Source organism: Tachypleus tridentatus, chromosome 1 (genome assembly GCF_004210375.1).
Source record: "Tachypleus tridentatus isolate NWPU-2018 chromosome 1, ASM421037v1, whole genome shotgun sequence".
NCBI lineage: Eukaryota > Metazoa > Arthropoda > Merostomata > Xiphosura > Limulidae > Tachypleus > Tachypleus tridentatus.
This window is the reverse complement of record NC_134825.1, coordinates 176,589,252-176,609,577: the sequence shown is the minus strand read 5'-3', so window position 1 is coordinate 176,609,577 and position 20,326 is coordinate 176,589,252. Positions and strand designations below refer to the sequence as shown.

Sequence of the window (20,326 nt, the reverse complement as noted above, 5' to 3'; positions counted from 1 at the left end):
TGAGGAATTATTTGAAATACTCTATGTCTAATATTAGACAGTATTTATTACAAACCCATCTGTGTTCCTTATGTGTCGACGGATTCCTTGTAACACACAAGGAATGTTGTTTTCATCTGGATTACAAAAAAAAAAAAAAAACTTCTTAAGTCATTCGTACGATTTGAACTGTGAATGCAGACTCAAACCACTCGAACCGAGTGATTAAAATATACAGTAGTGTGCAGGTGCTAACTTCTCTTAAGCCTTTCTACTCAGCAGGAATAAAAATAAGAGCTTTACCTGAGTTCATGATTATAAAGTCTTGGTTCTCCGCCAGAGCGGCGTTCTTTGAACCAACGTTGCCGGTGAAAATATTTCTGTAAGATGGCCTGGCAAGATTCTGTGATGTAATAACTTTTCGGCAGACGGAATGCTTGGAAGTGTCGTCTTGGTGACTGGTGGTTGTCAAGGCAGCTATAAAAATACTCTATCTTTCATCACAAAACTGTCATACTGCAACATAAAGTTATCTCTGTCTTTTATTTTTCTTTAGAAACGCTTGGAACTTTTAAAATGCTATGAAATCAATACAACGTAAAACGTAATATGAGATCTGGCGAAAGGTTGAGTAATCCCACCTTTTTCCTAGTTCGGAAGGTATAGGTGGTTTATGCACCTAGGTTTTCGTGTTCTTCTTGACCTGTGTTGGATTCGAAAACATTTTACTGGCTACATTTCTCAGATAATTTACATAAAACATATAACAAGTTAAGTATCAAAATTTGAAAGTTTTCCTCTTCTCCAACATTTTATAGCGTTACTTCGTACTGGATGAGTCATACTTAAGAAAGCATACACCCGATGGTGACGAATGTGGCTTTGATAAGCATCTCCTCAGAGCACAACACACGATACTCGCGACGACCATGTTGGGTTTTCTACATATGCTTGCCACGGCAGCAACGGTTTACTCGTGCGAACCTGTGGAGATTCCCATGTGCCTGAACATGCCTTACAATATGACTCGTATGCCTAATCTGATGCATCACAGCACCCAAGAAAATGCCATGTTAGCATCAGAGCAGTTTGAAGTTCTGGTCAAGACACGATGCTCTCCGTACCTCCCGTTCTTCTTGTGTTCTCTCTACGCCCCCATCTGTACCATGGAGTTCTCCATTGAGGCAATTCCTCCTTGTCGCAGTGTTTGTGAGCGAGCACGTAAGGGATGCGAACCCTTGCTAAACAGATTCAATGTTTCTTGGCCCGACTATTTGGACTGCACAGAATTTCCAATCTATGAAAGAAGTGTTTGTATAACTCCAGAAGCTATATTTAATAACGGTAAGTTTTATCTGAAATAAAGTAACTGATTCAGAGCTATAACAACGCTATTGTAACTGTGATGTATGTGCAGTAGGATGGAAGGACTGCATAATACATGGTGGCCCAAACATTAGAAATGTTCCGTAAAATATAAACAGTAAATAAGTCGTTCAAACGTATTCCAACAACTAAATATTCTATTAATTAAATATTTTAACAACAAAAGATTGTAACAACTAAAATATATTGTAGCAATTTTAAATATTGTAACAACTACATATTCTAAAAACTAAAATATATTGTAGCAATTTTAAATATTCTAACAACTAAACTATTCTAACGACTAAAACATTGTATCAACTAAAATATTCTAAGAACTAAAATATTCTAACAACTGAACTATTGTAAAACTAAAATATTCTTAAACCTAAAATATTGTAACAACTAAATATTCTAATAACTAAAATATTGAACTAATCACCGAGTTGACAAAAATATATACCAAAAAGTAGGAACAATATAAAGAAATATATATGTAAAAACGGCTCGTTTGGGTTGAGAAAATTTTTTTACGAAGAAGAGTGAACAACGTTTCGACCTTCTTCGGTCACCGTCAAATTCACAAAGAAAGAAATAGGTAACTGACCGGAAGCTGACCACATGTTTCAAAGGGGTTGTGTAACTAAGTGTCGGAACGTAGAGGGTGGGCTTAGATGTTTGAATATATAATTTTATATTATTTATTTTTATTATTTATATTATTTTTTAATATAGGTATAAAGGTGTTCCTTTGTATTGGTTTATTTTGGGCTTAAGTTGTCGTATAAGTAAGGCTTCTTTAATTTTGCATTTCTTTATGTTTGTTTTTTTATTTACTATTTGAGTGTTTTCTATGGTTATGTTGTGTTTATTTGACTTGCAGTGTTCGAAAACGTGTGAAGGTGACTTTTTATGTTCTTTAAATCTGGTTTCCATTTTTCTGCTTGTTTCTCCAATATACTCCATCAGTTATACTCTTTCTTTCTTTGTGAACCTGACGATGACCGAAGAAGGTCGAAACATTGTTCACTCTTCTATGTAAAATATTTTCTCAACGCAAACGAGCCCTTTTTACATATATATTTCTCTACAAGTGGGTTTTCTCGACATCACTGATGAAACATATATCAAAAAGTAAAAACTGTATAAACGAAACACCGTGTTAAGATATATATATGAAAAAGTTAAAACTCTATAAATGAAACACCGAGTTGAAAAACATATGTCAAAAAGTAAGAACACTATAAACAAAAACACCCAGTTGAAAAACATATATCAAAAAGTAAAAACTGTATAAAGAAAACATCGAGTTGAAAAACATACATGAAGAAGTAAAAATTATAAACAAAACATTGAGTTCAGGCCCGGTATGGCCAGGTAGGTTAAGGCGATCGACTCGTAACCCGAGGGTCACTGGTTCGAATCCCGATCGCACCAAACCTGCTTGCCTTTTCAGCCGTGGAGGCATTGTAATGTGACGGTCAGTCTTACTATTTATTGATAAAAGAGTATCCCAAGAGCTGGCGGTGGATAGTAATGACTAGTTGCCTTCCTTCTAGTCTTACACTGCTAAATTAGGGACAGCTAGCGCAGATAGCCCTTGAATAGCTTTGCGCGAAATTCAAAACATATACCAAAAAGTAAAAATTATATAAACAGAACACCGAGGTCAGAAAACATATATCAAAAAGACAAAACACTATAAAGAGAACACCCAGTTGAGAAAACTTATATGAAAAATTAAAAACACTATAAACGAAACATCGTGTTGAAAAACATAAATCAAAAATTGAAAACTCTATAAACAAAACGCCTAGTTGAAAACATGTATGAAAAAGTAAAATCTCTATAAAGAAAACATTGAGTTGAAAAAACATATATAAACAAGTAAAAACACTATAAACAAAACATGGAGTTGAGAAAACATATATCAAAACTTAAAAACTGTAAACAGAACAAAGTGTTGAAAAACACATATCAAAAAGTAAAAACACCATAAAGAAAAGATCGAGTTGAAAAACCATATATCAAAAAGAAAACTCTATAAACAAAACATCGAGTTCAGAAAACATATATCGAAAATTAGAAACACTATAAACAAAACATGGAGTGGAAAAAAGATATATAAAAGACTAAAAACTCTATAAACAAAACATCGAGTTCAGAAAACATATATAGAAAATTAGAAACACTATAAACAAAACATGGAGTGGAAAAAAGATATATAAAAGACTAAAAACTCTATAAACAAAACATCGAGTTCAGAAAACATATATCGAAAATTAGAAACACTATAAACAAAACATGGAGTGGAGAAAAGATATATAAAAGACTAAAAACTCTATAAACAAAACATCAAGTTCAGAAAACATATATCGAAAATTAGAAACACTATAAACAAAACATGGAGTGGAAAAATGATATATAAAAGACTAAAAACTCTATAAACAAAACATCGAGTTCAGAAAACATATATCGAAAATTAGAAACACTATAAACAAAACATGGAGTGGAAAAAAGATATATAAAAGACTAAAAACTCTATAAACAAAACATCGAGTTCAGAAAACATATATCGAAAATTAGAAACACTATAAACAAAACATGGAGTGGAAAAAGATATATAAAAGACTAAAAACTCTATAAACAAAACATCGAGTTCAGAAAACATATATCGAAAATTAGAAACACTATAAACAAAACATGGAGTGGAAAAAAGATATATAAAAGACTAAAAACTCTATAAACAAAACATCGAGTTCAGAAAACATATATCGAAAATTAGAAACACTATAAACAAAACATGGAGTGGAAAAAAGATATATAAAAGACTAAAAACTCTATAAACAAAACATCGAGTTCAGAAAACATATATCGAAAATTAGAAACACTATAAACAAAACATGGAGTGGAAAAAAGATATATAAAAGACTAAAAACTCTATAAACAAAACATCGAGTTCAGAAAACATATATCGAAAATTAGAAACACTATAAACAAAACATGGAGTGGAAAAAAGATATATAAAAGACTAAAAACTCTATAAACAAAACATAGAGTTCAGAAAAGATATATCGAAAAGTAGAAATTATAAACAAAACACCGTATTGAGAAACATATAATATAAAAAAGGAGAAACTCTATAAAGAAAATATCGACTTCAAAAAACACATATCAAAAATAAAAACACAATAAACGAAACATCAAATTGAAGGAACAAGAATAACAAAGTGGAAAAACACAATAAACTAAAAAACATCAAATTGAAGGAAGAAGAATAACAAAGTAAAAACACAATAAACAAAACATCGAGTTCAGAAAAAAATTGAAGGAAGAAGAATAACAAAGTAAAAACACAATAAACAAAACATCAAACTGAAGAAACACTATAAACAAAACATGGAGTGGAAAAAGATAAAAAAGAACTCTATAAACAAAAGTCAAAAACACAATAAACAAGAAACACATCAAATTGAAGGAAGAAGACTAAAAATAACAAAGTAAAAACACAATAAACAAGACATATAACAAAAAGGAGAAATTGAAGACTTAAAAAAACACATTCAAAAATAACAATAAACAAAACATCAAATTGAAAACACAATAAACAAAACATCAAATTGAAGGAAGAAGAATAACAAAGTAAAAATACAATAAACAAAACATCAATTTGAAGGAAGAAGAATAACAAAGTAAAAACACAATAAACAAAACATCAAATTGAAGGAAGAAGAATAACAAAGTAAAAACACAATAAACAAAACATCAAACTGAAGGAAGAAAAATAACAAAGTAAAAATACAATAAACAAAACATCAAATTGAAGGAACAAGAATAACAAAGTAAAAACACAATAAACAAAACATCAAATTGAAGGAACAAGAATAATAAAGTAAAAACACAATAAACAAGACATCAAATTGAAGGAAGAAGAATAACAAAGTAAAAACACAATAAACAAAACATCAAATTGAAGGAACAAGAATAATAAAGTAAAAACACAATAAACAAGACATCAAATTGAAGGAAGAAGAATAACAAAGTAAAAACACAATAAACAAAACATCAAATTGAAGGAAGAAAAATAACAAAGTAAAAATACAATAAACAAAACATCAAATTGAAGGAAGAAGAATAACAAAGTAAAAACAATAAACAAGACATCAAATTGAAGGAAGAAGAATAACAAAGTAAAAACACAATAAACAAGACATCAAATTGAAGGAAGAAAAATAACAAAGTAAAAATACAATAAACAAAACATCAAATTGAAGGAACAAGAATAACAAAGTAAAAACACAATAAGCAAAATATCAAATTGAAGGAACAAGAATAATAAAGTAAAAACACAATAAACAAGACATCAAATTGAAGGAAGAAGAATAACAAAGTAAAAACACAATAAACAAAACATCAAATTGAAGGAACAAGAATAACAAAGTAAAAACAACAAACAAGACATCAAATTGAAGGAAGAAGAATAACAAAGTAGAAACACTATAAACAAAACTCCGAGTTGAATAAACATATATTAAATAGTACAAACTCTGCAAACAACACATCGAGTTGAAGAAACATATATAAAGAGTAAAACTTTTTAAAGAAAACATCGAATTTACAAAGCACATATCAAAAAATAAAAACACTATACACAAAACATCGAGTTCAGATAACATATATTAAAAATCAAAACACTATAAATAGAACACCGAGTTGAGAAAACATATCAAAAAGTAAAAACTATAAGCAAAACATCCAGTTGAAAAATCATATGTCAAAAAGTAAATATCCAATAAACAAAACATGGAGTCGAAAATCATATATCAAAGAGTAAAAATCTATAATAAAACATCAATTTGAAAAACATATATGAAAAAGTGAAACCACTCTAAACAAAACATCCAGTTCAAAACATATATTAAAAAGTAGAAACGCTATAAACAACACAACATGTTGAAAAACATATCAAAAAAGTAAAACTCTATAAAGAAAACATCGAGGTTGAAAAACAAGAATCAAAAGTAAAACTGTAAAAATCCGTGTTGAAAACATGTATCAAAAGTAAAAACTCTATAAACAAAACATCGAGTTGAGAAAACATAATTTAAAATTAAAAGCTCTATAAACAGAACATCGAATTGAAAACATATATCAAAAGGTAAAACTCTATAATCAAAACATCGAGTTGAAAAACATAATTTAAAATGTAAAAACTCTATAAACAAAATATAGAGTTGAAAAAACATATTTTAAAATGTAAAAACTCTATAAACAAAACTTTGAGTTTAGAAAACATATATCAAAAATTAAAAACACTATAAACGAAACACCCTGTTCAAAAACATATGTCCAAAAGTAGAAACTCTATAAAAAACATCGAGTTGAACAACATACATCAAAAAGTAAAAACACTATAAAGAAAACACCGTATTGAGAAGCATATACCAAAATGTAAAAACTCCATAAACAAAAGATCAAGTTCACAAATCACATATCAGAAAGTAAAAACTCTACACGCAAAACTTCGAGATCTCAAAACACCTATAAAAAGTAAAAACACTATAAACAAAACACCGGTTTGAGAAAACATATATCAAAAATTGAAAACACCGTAAACGAAACACTGTGTTCAAAAACATATATCAAAAAGTAAAAACTATAAACCTAACACCGAGTTGAGAAAATATATATCAATAAGTAAAAACTGTATAAACTAAACACTGTGCAGAAAAACATATATCAAAAAGTAAAAACTATAAACAAAACATCGAATTCAAAAAACATAAATCAAAAGTGAAATCCCTATAAACAAAATATCGAGTTGAGAAAAACATATAACAAAAAGTAAAAACTCTGTGAAATAAAACACCAGTTGAAAAACATATAGCAAAAAGTGAAAACACTATAAGCAAAACATCGAGTTGAGAAAACATAAATCAAAAAGTAAAAACTTTTTTATACAATGATAAACCAATATTTACCTGGTAATGATAATATAGTAGTCACTTTTGTGTATGAAGTTAAACTAATATTTAGAAATGATAAACTATAATACACGTTTTTGTATAATGATAAAACTAATATTTACCTGGTAATAATAAACTAGTAATCACTTTTCTGTGTGATAGCCCTCGTGTAGCTTTGTGCGAAATTCCAAAACAACAAACAAACAAACTTTTATGTGTAATCATAAACTAACATTTCCCTGATATTGGTAAACTAATATAAACTTTTCTGTGTAATCATAAACTAACATTTCTCTGATATTGGAAAACTAATATAAACTTTTCTGTATAATGATAAACTAATATTTCCCTGATATTGGTAAATTAATATAAACTTTTCTGTATAATCATAAACTAACATTTCCCCGATATTGGAAAACTAATATAAACTTTTCTGTATAATGATAAACTAATATTTCCCTGATATTGGTAAATTAATATAAACTTTTCTGTATAATGATAAACTAATATTTCCCTGATATTGGAAAACTAATATAAACTTTTCTGTGTAATCATAAACTAACATTTCCCTGATATTGGAAAACTAATATAAACTTTTCTGTATAATGATAAACTAACATTTCCTTGATATTGGTAAACTAATTTAAACTTTTCTGTATAATGATAAACTAATATTTCCCTGATATTGGTAAACTAATATAAATTTTCTGTATAATGATAAACTAATATTTCCCTGATATTGGTAAACTAATGTAAACTTTTCTGTATAATGATAAACTAATATTTCCCTGATATTGGTAAACTAATATAAACTTTTCTGTATAATGATAAACTAATATTTCCCTGATATTGGTAAACTAATATAAACTTTTCTGTATAATGATAAACTAATATTTCCCTGATTGTGGTAAACTAATTTAAACTTTTCTGTATAATGATAAACTAAACATTTCCCTGATATTGGTAAACTAATATAAACTTTTCTGTATAATGATAAACTAATATTTCCCTGATATTGGTAAACTAATATAAACTTTTCTGTATAATGATAAACTATTTCCCTGATATTGGTAAACTTTTCTGTATAATGATAAACTAATATTTCCCTGATATTGGTAAACTAATATAAACTTTTCTGTATAATGATAAACTAACATTTCCCTGATATTGGTAAACTAATATAAACTTTTCTGTATAATGATAAACTAACATTTCCCTGATATTGGTAAACTAATGTAAACTTTTCTGTATAATGATAAACTAATATTTCCCTGATATTGGTAAACTAATATAAACTTTTCTGTATAATGATAAACTAACATTTCCCTGATTGTGGTAAACTAATATAAACTTTTCTGTATAATGATAAACTAACATTTCCCTGATTGTGGTAAACTAATGTAATCTTTTCAGTATAATGATAAACTAATATTTCCCTGATATTGGTAAACTAATATAAACTTTTCTGTTGAATGATAAACTAACATTTCCCTGATTGTGGTAAACTAATGTAAACTTTTCTGTATAATGATAAACTAACATTTCCCTGATATTGGTAAACTAATATAAACTTTTCTGTATAATGATAAACTAACATTTCCCTGATTGTGGTAAACTAATGTAATCTTTTCAGTATAATGATAAACTAATATTTCCCTGATATTGATAAACTAAAACTAATATAAACTTTTCTGTATAATGATAAACTAATATTTCCCTGATATTGGTAAACTAATATAAACTTTTCTGTATAATGATAAACTAACATTTCCCTGATTGTGGTAAACTAATGTAATCTTTTCAGTATAATGATAAACTAATATTTCCCTGATATTGGTAAACTAATATAAACTTTTCTGTATAATGATAAACTAATATTTCCCTGATATTGGTAAACTAATATAAACTTTTCTGTAGAATGATAAACTAACATTTCCCTGATTGTGGTAAACTAATGTAATCTTTTCTGTATAATGATAAACTAATATTTCCCTGATTGTGGTAAACTAATATAAACTTTTCTGTATAATGATAAACTAACATTTCCCTGATTGTGGTAAACTAATATAAACTTTTCTGTAGAATGATAAACTAACATTTCCCTGATTGTGGTAAACTAATGTAATCTTTTCAGTATAATGATAAACTAATATTTCCCTGATATTGGTAAACTAATATAAACTTTTCTGTATAATGATAAACTAATATTTCCCTGATATTGGTAAACTAATATAAACTTTTCTGTAGAATGATAAACTAACATTTCCCTGATTGGTAAACTGGTAAACTAATATAATATATTTCCCTGATATTGGTAAACTAATATACTTTTCTGTATAATGATAAACTAACATTTCCCTGATTGTGGTAAACTAATGTAAACTTTTCTGTATAATGATAAACTAATATTTCCCTGATATTGGTAAACTAATATAAACTTTTCTGTAGAATGATAAACTAACATTTCCCTGATTGTGGTAAACTAATATAATATTTTCTGTATAATGATAAACTAACATTTCCCTGATTGTGGTAAACTAATGTAAACTTTTCTGTATAATGGTAAACTAATATTTACCTTACTTTTTATTCTGTTTAGAACAGGCTGATTGAACTACGTCATTCGTGTTTGTTTTTTTAAAACTTTTCGTCACGTGAGTGTCATGTAGGAATTAATGTCTAGACATTTTCTTTAGTCTTACATGCTTTCCAAACATAGACGTGGTTTCCATAGCAACCGATTTAGCAGGACTCTGAAGCATATTTCGTATAAATACCAATTTGTAAACTAATTCCGGAATGAGCAAGTTTCTCATATTTTCCAGTCTGTTTAGTGATTAATGAAGTTCCTGGTTAGACCACGCTCATGACTTTATCCTTTATTTTGTTCTCTATAAAGTTGGACGAATTACTTTAATACAATCTAGTTTAGTAAATATTACAGTCTTGCTTCAAATATATCCTATAAATTAGTTATACGGAATTTTGTTGTTTTTACATTCAATTCTTATATTCACTCCATATTTATCATACGTAACAGAGATATTACGAAATTAGTGTATGCAATAGTCAGCTATACAACATTAAGGACATTATAATATGTAATTTGTTGTATTCTAGGAACATTTAAATGAATAATAACTATGCTTAATTTTGTTCAGCTTTAATTTAAATTAAAACATTCTTATTATGGCTGTGTTAATCGTAATTACCTGTGTTATGTTACCACCAACCTTATATGTTGTTATGGTAACTCTTACATGTTGATATAGTCACTTTAGCCTTATGTAATTTTACGGTAACTAACCTTTTTTGTTGTTATGACGATAGTTAATTCGTTTGTTGTTATGGTGACTGTTTTATTACTTTGGTTTAACATCATAGAGATATTTTTATAAATTATAATTTTAAACTTATAATATTTCCTATTTGTTAGTGCAGTATTTATTTGCATTTATTGCATAACTAAACGCTCTGACATAGCCGAATGGTTACCATGGCTGTAATCAGAATTCAATCATTTCGGGTTAGCCTCACGTGCTTATCAGAATTATCGAGCAAAGTGACAGAAGAGCTGTCTGTCATAACTAAACGCTCTGACATAGCCGAATGGTTACCATGGCTGTAATCAGAATTCAATCATTTCGGGTTAGCCTCACGTGCTTATCTGAATTATCGAGCAAAGTGACAGAAGAACTGTCTGTTCACTGACGTCTATAATTTTAACTGATCAACTGAACTTAATTAATAACACCCGCAGCCATTTCCTGAGCTATTTCAATCAGACCGAAGTGAAAAGAAAATACGTCTATGTGCCTTCAATATCTGGAAACATAAGCCACTAAGCCTTATCCAGCTCAGAAACATTTGACATACGTGCTTGTTATCTTCCCAGTATTAATTCTACATGTTGGTATACTTATAACGTTAATATTTCTTTTATATGTCTAACATTAGTTTTATTTCGGATCTTAACATTATATGTTTGTTGTAGTATTAATATAAATAAATTATACCATATACATATTATAAAGTACGTATTGTTTTAACGTATTCTATTTTTATAAAACGCTCTGCCGTTGTAACGAGTTCTTTTGTTATAACCTGCTCCAATGTTGTAACGAGTTCTTTTGTTATAACCTGCTCCAATGTTGTAACGAGTTCTTTTGTTATAACCTGCTCCAATGTTGTAACGTGATCTATCATTATAATGAGTTTTGCTCTTGTAACCCTCCTCTGTTATCGTAACGTGTTGTATCTTTGCAATCAGTTTTATCGTTTTTACGTGCTATATTGTTGCAACGTGAACTCTTGATGTAACTTGTTTTATCGTTGTAAGGTGCTCTACTGTTGTAACTTGTTCTGTTGGGTATTTCTTTTGGATTGTTCGGTAGAAGTAATGTGAAATCTAGTCCACATAACAATAACAACTTGGTTTTAATTAATCACTTTTATATATTGCTAGACCTAACTACATAAACGTTTCAATAGAAACGTCTAGATCTGATTAATTCTAACTCACAAATACACTTCATAAATCGCTTACAAAATACCCTCTCTAATTGTAACAATAAATTATTGATTAGATCATACACAAAGAGACATTACTGTTTTCAATACAAACGTGCAGGTTTGTCATTCATACATTGGATGTGTGTTTGTAAAATGTCCAACATAAACGTACATGTTTGTTATGTCTTCAGTATTAACGCGCGTGTTTGCTATTCTGTAATATATTAAAATGTGTGTTTACCATGTCTTTAATATTAACGTACATGTTTGTTATGTCTTCAGTATTAACGCGCGTGTTTGCTATTCTGTAATATATTAAAATGTGTGTTTACCATGTCTTTAATATTAACGTACATGTTTGTTATGTCTTCGGTATTAACGCGCGTGTTTGCTATTCTGTAATATATTAAAATGTGTGTTTACCATGTCTTTAATATTAACGTACATGCTTCTTATTCCACAATGTATTGACATATGTGTTTCTTATGTGTTGAATATACTTGTTCACGCTATGCAATGTTAATGCATATTTTGTTATATTTACAGAGCAAAAAGAAACAACAACACAAGAAAACCCAAACAGAAGTAAGTTCCTGTTTTTCTTCAAACAACCTTCGGTTTTAACAACACAAGGAAAGATTCAAACTTTAATTCTAGCTAAGTAATTTTGATTAGCGGAGACAACTCTTAAACTATTAGATGGAACATTGGTAGTTAAGTAGGATATTAGTTGTTACAATAGCAGAGAAAGGTTTGGATCTCAATTTAGATAGATAGGATATCGGTTCTCATGACAGCTAAGAAATACTTCGGTTTTTGCGGATCAAGATGTAATATTGGTTGTCACGATAACCAGATAAATATTTGTTTTCACGCTAGTTACACAGGATACCAGTTCTTACAGTACCAGACAGAATATTTTAACGCTACTTTAGGATATTTGTTTTAACAATAGTTATATATGATATCAGTTGTTATGGTACTACGTAGGATATTTGTTTTAACAATAGTTATATATGATATCAGTTGTTATGGTACTAGGTAGGATATTTGTTTTAACAATAATTTTATATGATATCAGTTGTTATGGTACCAGGTAGGATATTTGTTTTAACAATAGTTATATATGATATCAGTTATGGTACTAGGAAGGATATTTGTTTTAACAATAGTTATATATGATATCAGTTGTTATGGTACTAGGTAGGATATTTGTTTTAACACTACTTAAGTAGGATATCAGTTCTTACGGTACTAGATAAGATATTTCTTTACATTAGTTATGTGGGATATCAGTTCTTACGATACTAGATAGGATATTTCTTTTCACGTTTTTAGAATGGTATCAGTTTCTAGTTAGTAGATAGGATATTTTTTCACTCTAGTTATATAGGATTCCAATTTTTAGGGTACTAGATATGATATTTGTTTTCACACTAGTTATTAAGGTATCAGTTCTTACGGTACTAAAGATGATATTTGGTTTTACTCCAGATGTGTGGAAGATCAGTTCTTATGGTACTGGAGAGGTTACTTGTTTTCACGGTCTTTATGTAGGTTATCAGTTGTTACGGTTCTTGATAGGGTATCTGTTTTAACGCTAGTAATGTAGGGTATCAGCTCTTATGTTACTGGAGGAGATATTTTTCTAACGTTACTTATGTATTACTTCATTTCTTATGGTACTAGACAGGATATTTGTTTTCACGTCAGTTATTAAGGTATCAGTTCTTGTGGTACCAGATAGTATATTTGTTTTCACGTTAGTTATGTAGGATATCAGTTCTAACTGTACTAGATAGGATATTTATTTTAATTCTTGTAATGTATTGTATCAGTTCTTACGGTACTAGATGGGATATCGTATTAATGCTAATTATGTAGGATATCAGTTCTTACGGTACTAAATACCGCATTTGATTTCAAGCTAGTGATGTAGGATATCACTTGCTAGTGTACTACGTAGGATATTTGTTTTCACGCTCGTTATATACGATATCAGTTCTTATGGTGCTATATATGATATTTGTTATGACGTTAGTGATATAGGATATTAATTGTTACAGTACTACATAGGATATTTTTTTCATGTTAGTTATGTAGGATATCACTTCTAACGGTACTGGGTAGGATATTTGTTTTAACGCTAGTTATGTAAGATATCAGTTGTTACTGTACCAGATAGGATATTTGTTTTAACACCAATAATGTAGGGTATCAGTTCTTACTTTACAGGATTACATATTATTTTAATGCTAGTTATATAGGATATCAGTTCTTACGGTACTAGATAAGATATTTGTTTACACGCTTGTTATGTAGGATATCAGCTAGGTAGGATATTTGTTTTAACGCTTGTAATGTAGAATATCAGCTCGGTAGGATATTTGTTTTAACGCTAGTTATGAAGATATCAGTTGTTACTGTACTACATAGGATATTTGTTTTCACGCTAGTCACATAGGATATCAGTTCTGACGGTACAAGATAGGATATTTGTCTTCACGTTTGTTATGTAGAATATGTGTTGTTATGGTACTAGATATGATATTTGTTTCACGCTAGTTGTATAGGATATTTGTTTTCACTCTGGTTATGTGGAATATCAGTTGTTATGGTACTAGATAGGATATTGATTTTCACGCAAGTTAAGTGGGATATCAGTTCTTACGGTACTAGATATTAGTTTGTGTTAATGCTAGTTTTGTAGGATCATAGTTCTTAAGGTACTGAGTAGGATCATTGTTTTCGCGCTAGTTATGTGTGATATCAGTTCTTACGGTAGTACTAGATATTATTTTGTGTTAATGCTAGTTTTGTAGGATCATAGTTCTTAAGGTACTGAGTAGAATCATTGTTTTCACGCTAGTTATGTGTGATATCAGTTCTTACGGTAGTACTAGATATTATTTTGTGTTAATGCTAGTTTTGTAGGATCATAGTTCTTAAGGTACTGAGTAGGATCATTGATTTTCACGCAAGTTAAGTGGGATATCAGTTCTTACGGTACTAGATATTAGTTTGTGTTAATGCTAGTTTTGTAGGATCATAGTTCTTAAGGTACTGAGTAGGATCATTGTTTTCGCGCTAGTTATGTGTGATATCAGTTCTTACGGTAGTACTAGATATTATTTTGTGTTAATGCTAGTTTTGTAGGATCATAGTTCTTAAGGTACTGAGTAGAATCATTGTTTTCACGCTAGTTATGTGTGATATCAGTTCTTACGGTAGTACTAGATATTATTTTGTGTTAATGCTAGTTTTGTAGGATCATAGTTCTTAAGGTACTGAGTAGGATCATTGTTTTCACGCTAGTTATGTGTGATATCAGTTCTTACGGTAGTACTAGATATTATTTTGTGTTAATGCTAGTTTTGTAGGATCATAGTTCTTAAGGTACTGAGTAGGATCATTGTTTTCGCGCTAGTTATGTGTGATATCAGTTCTTACGGTAGTACTAGATATTATTTTGTGTTAATGCTAGTTTTGTAGGATCATAGTTCTTAAGGTACTGAGTAGGATCATTGTTTTCACGCTAGTTATGTGTGATATCAGTTCTTACGGTAGTACTAGATATTATTTTGTGTTAATGCTAGTTTTGTAGGATCATAGTTCTTAAGGTACTGAGTAGGATCATTGTTTTCGCGCTAGTTATGTGTGATATCAGTTCTTACGGTAGTACTAGATATTATTTTGTGTTAATGCTAGTTTTGTAGGATCAGTTCTTAAGGTACTGAGTAGGATCATTGTTTTCACGCTAGTTATGTGTGATATCAGTTCTTACGGTAGTACTAGATATTATTTTATGTTAATGCTAGTTTTGTAGGATCAGTTCTTAAGGTACTGAGTAGGATCATTGTTTTCATGCTAGTTATGTGTGATATCAGTTCTTACGGTAGTTCTAGATATTATTTTGTGTTAATGCTAGTTTTGTAGGATCATAGTTCTTAAGGTACTGAGTAGAATCATTGTTTTCACGCTAGTTATGTGTGATATCAGTTCTTACGGTAGTACTAGATATTATTTTGTGTTAATGCTAGTTTTGTGGGATCATAGTTCTTAAGGTACTGAGTAGGATCATTGTTTTAACGCTAGTTATGTGTGATATTAGTAGTTTCTTTCCACATACGATGTTTAACGTTATCTGGGTGTCAGGTCTTATGGTACCAGAGGGATATTGTGTTCATGCTTGCTATGCAGAATGCCAGTTGTTACGGTACTAAATAGGAAAATTATTTTCTCGCTAGTTATGTAGGATATCAGTAATTACTGTACTATATAGGACATTTGTTTTAATGCTAATTATATAGGATATAAGTTCTTACAGTACTAGATATGATATTTGTGTTAACGCTAGTTATGTAGGATATCAGTTCTAACGTTTGCTAGGAACGGTATTTATTTTGTACTTGTATAGTTATAACGCAGTTACACAACCGGTTCTGTTGTATAATTGACCTAAAATCATAGAAGTGGTGTTGTTGTTCAGTAATAAGCATTCCTCAGAACCACAGCTGATGTATAGTTAATAAATATCCGCAGAACCACTGTTCTTGTACATTTAATACGAAATCATTGAACTGGTGTTGTTGTGTGGATAATATATAATCTTAGACCTAGTCTTATCGTATATTTATTACATAATCTGAGAACTTTTGTTATTGTGTAGTTAATAGGTAATCATAGAGCCACAGTTTCTGTTTAGTTAATCATAGAACTAGTCTTGCGTAGTTAATACATACATGCTGTATTTTTAAGTGCTTTGTTTTAATAAAAGGTCTTTGTGGGCAGTTATCGAATCGCGATACTCACCAACATGTTTGTTTTATTTTTTAATTACAACCAGAATAATTATCATTGAATTTCCAGATATAAACAAATGATTGAAAAGCCAGAATAAGAAAATATTAAACGAAACTGATTCGTTAAAGTGATTTTATTCTTCGTTTAAAATTGGTTTTGAAAATTTGTTCTAAATATAACACAGGAAATTGAAAATGGTGAAGCGCCTCTACTGAGAAGAAACTCTTGTCAAGCTTTTGTTCTTTTCGCAACATCAGTGAAAAGATTTCTCAAGTGTTATAAATATCTCAGAACTGTATAAGCTGACACTCGGCGTTCATATTGTAAATTTCTTCATTTATGAACTTGGCAAACATGTAATGTAAATTTTAGACGCTTGATACGATAAGTAAAGTCAACAAACTTAACATTCCAAACACCCACTAAGGTATTGACTTCAAACTCGACCGCTAGAGATGAATATGAATCTATACAAACCTTAACCACTAAAATGAAACAGCGGTATCTTTCAAGGTATTTTTTATTTGTGATTTGAATGACATGTACAAAAGTAAAATAACATGTCTGTAGTTTCTGAGGTATTGGAGGATCCTGGAGTCGAATGGACGTCTATCTTCTGCAACGTCAAAGATACAATAACCAGAATAGAAACATTTCAACCATATTTTTATTAACATTCTCTCTTGTGGAAATTATTCTGTTCATCAACATACTAAAACTGTTTTGTATGTCGAGAATAAGGTATTACTTGTATGTATCACATTAAAGAGATTACTCTGTACCTTAAAATAACGAAATTGTTGGGTCAAATTAACGTATTCGTGTGTATCAAATTAAGATAAATCATGTGTGTCAAGTTCAGGAAGTTGATTTTTATCAACTTGCCAACATGTTTTGTCTGTGTCAACTGAAGGAGATTCCTATAAGTATGAATTTAACGTAGTTTTGTGTATCACTTTAGAAAATTGTTGTGTAGCCTTAAAAAGACTTGAGTATAACAATTTACGATGTATGTATCAACTTGAGTTGTACGTATATAAAGTGTTTATAGTTCCTCAACTGTTATTGCTAACATTTAAATATTAAACCTTTCTCGAGTACTTCCATATATATTTAAAATTTGAGTATCTCTTGATTATTATATTTTTAATACAACTTGACCCTTCCTTAGACAACTTAATAAAGCCTGTAGTTTTTATAAATATTAAATTTACAATTGACTTACCTAGTTTCTACTTCTCAGTAATTGAATCAGTATTATGTGTTATTTTATCCTAGATAAAACAACCACATTGACTGGTGACTTTATTACGACTTCTATACTTATTACCTGGTTATAGTGCACTGACTGGTGAATTTATCAAAACTACCATATACTAAACATCTGGTTAGATCATTGACTACTGACCTTATTATAACCACCATACTTATTATCTGGTTGGAGTGCACTGACTGGTGAATTTATTACAACCACCATATACAAAACATCTGGTTAGAACATTGACTGGTGACTTTATTATAACCACCATACGTATTATCTGGTTAGAGTGCACTGACTGGTGAATTTATTACAACCACTATATACTAAACATCTGGTTAGAACATTGACTTTATTATAACTATTATATCTATCATCAGATTAAACCACACTTATTTATTATGTGGTTAGACCACAATATCTGTTAACTTCGTTACCACTTTGACATTTATCAAATGAATAAGCCACACTGCGATTTCTTTATTAACTCCCTACATTTATTCTTCTTGAACTGCCTTTCTTCACACTAAAAGTCTCTTCGTCGTGTTCCAGAGACTGTTGAAGACACCACCAAAATATTTTTGAACTTAAGCCCATTTATTAAGAATAATGATATATTAATAACACCCTCTGATGTCAACTGGTGGTTGTTTACAAACAAATAGAATTTTCTTGATCAATCAACATGATGTCTAACAAAACAGTTTGGCTGTAAATAAATATGTTTAATCATCTTAAAAAATCTACTTAATGTGATAACCAGGATATATTACATAAGTCACAATGTTCTCACTAGTATGAAGGCCGCGACAGACTTTACAAGTCACAACATTAGTTAGAACATCGTAAATTGTGTAGTTTTATCCTGACCAGAATACATTACATATCTTACGATGTTTTAGTAAGTGTGATAGCCAGGAGAGACTACACAAGTCACGAAATTGTAACTAGTGTGATACCCAGGACAGATTACAGAAGTCACGATTTTCTAATTATTGTGATATTCAGGACAGAGTACACAAGTAACGATGCTCTAACTAGTCTCAGAGCAAGAATAGATTATTCAAGTGATGATGTTTTAACATCTGCGATACCTCGAAAAGATTGCACAAGCCACGAAATTCTAACTAGTGTGATAGCCAGGATAGACTACACAACCCACGATGTTCTAACTAGTGTGAGAGCCAGGATAGACCTACACTACCCACGATGTTCTAACTAGTGTGATGGCTGGATCCACTACACAAGTCACTATGTTCTAACTTTTCTGATGATCAGGATAAACTACACAAGTCACTATGTTATAAGTACTGTGATAATCAGGATGGATTACACAAGTCACAATGTTCAAACCAGTGTAATGGCCAGTATAGATTCCACAAGTAACAATGTTCTAACTAGTGTGATAGCAAAAGCAAACTATACACCGTAAGATGTTCTACCTGCTGTGATGGCTAGGATAAACTACACAACCCACGATGTTCTAACTAGTGTGATAGCAAGAGCAAACTACACACTTTAAGATGTTCTACCTGCTGTGATGGCTAGGATAAACTACACAACCCACGATGTTTTAACTAGTGTGATAGCAAGAGCAAACTACACACTTTAAGATGTTCTACCTGCTGTGATGGCTGGGATAAACTACACAACCCACGATGTTTTAACTAGTGTGATAGCAAGAGCAAACTACACACCGTAAGATGTTCTACCTGCTGTGATGGCTGGGATAAACTACACAACCCACGATGTTCTAACTAGTGTGATGGCGAGAGCAAACTACACACTTTTAAGATGTTCTACCTGCTGTGATGGCTGGGATAAACTACACAACCCACGATGTTCTAATAAGTGTGATAGCAAGAGCAAACTACACACTTTAAGATGTTCTACCTGCTGTGATGGCTAGGATAAACTACACAATTCACAATGTTCTAATTAGTGTGATAGCCAGAACAGACAACACAAGTCACGATGTTCTAACTAGTTGAAGGACAGGACAAACTACAGAAGTCACGATGTTCTAGCTGGTGTGATGGCCATGACAGACTACAGAAGTCACGATGTTCTAACTGAAGTCATGGCCAGGATAAGATTACACACCTAACGACGTTCTATCTAGGGTGATGGCCGGGACAGACTTCACAAGTCACAACGTTAAAACCAGTGTGATAGTCAGGATAAACTACACAAATTACAATGTTTTAAGTAGTACGAAAGCCAGGATAAATTACACAAGTCACGATGTACTAACTAGTCTGATAGATGGGGCAACCTACACACCTCAGGATGTTCTAACTAGTGTGATAGACAGAATAGATTACACAAGTCACGATGTTCTATCTAGTGTGATAGCTGGGATAGACTACACAAGTCACGTAGTGTGATAGCCATATAGATTACACAAGTCACGATGTACTAACTAGTCTGATAGATAGGGCAA

General features: G+C 30.4%; 1 protein-coding gene across 1 annotated transcript; it reads left to right on the top strand.

The window, feature by feature from the left end:
• The first annotated feature begins 213 nt into the window (after nt 1–213).
• Nucleotides 214–19,105, top strand: LOC143233714 (secreted frizzled-related protein 3-like). Its single transcript, XM_076470266.1, has 4 exons — nt 214–1,323; nt 12,369–12,407; nt 13,263–13,407; nt 18,892–19,105. The coding sequence occupies exons 1-4, from the start codon at nt 909–911 to the stop codon at nt 19,103–19,105; spliced, it is 813 nt and encodes a 270-aa protein (XP_076326381.1). The 5' UTR covers nt 214–908.
• The last annotated feature ends 1,221 nt before the right edge of the window (nt 19,106–20,326 follow it).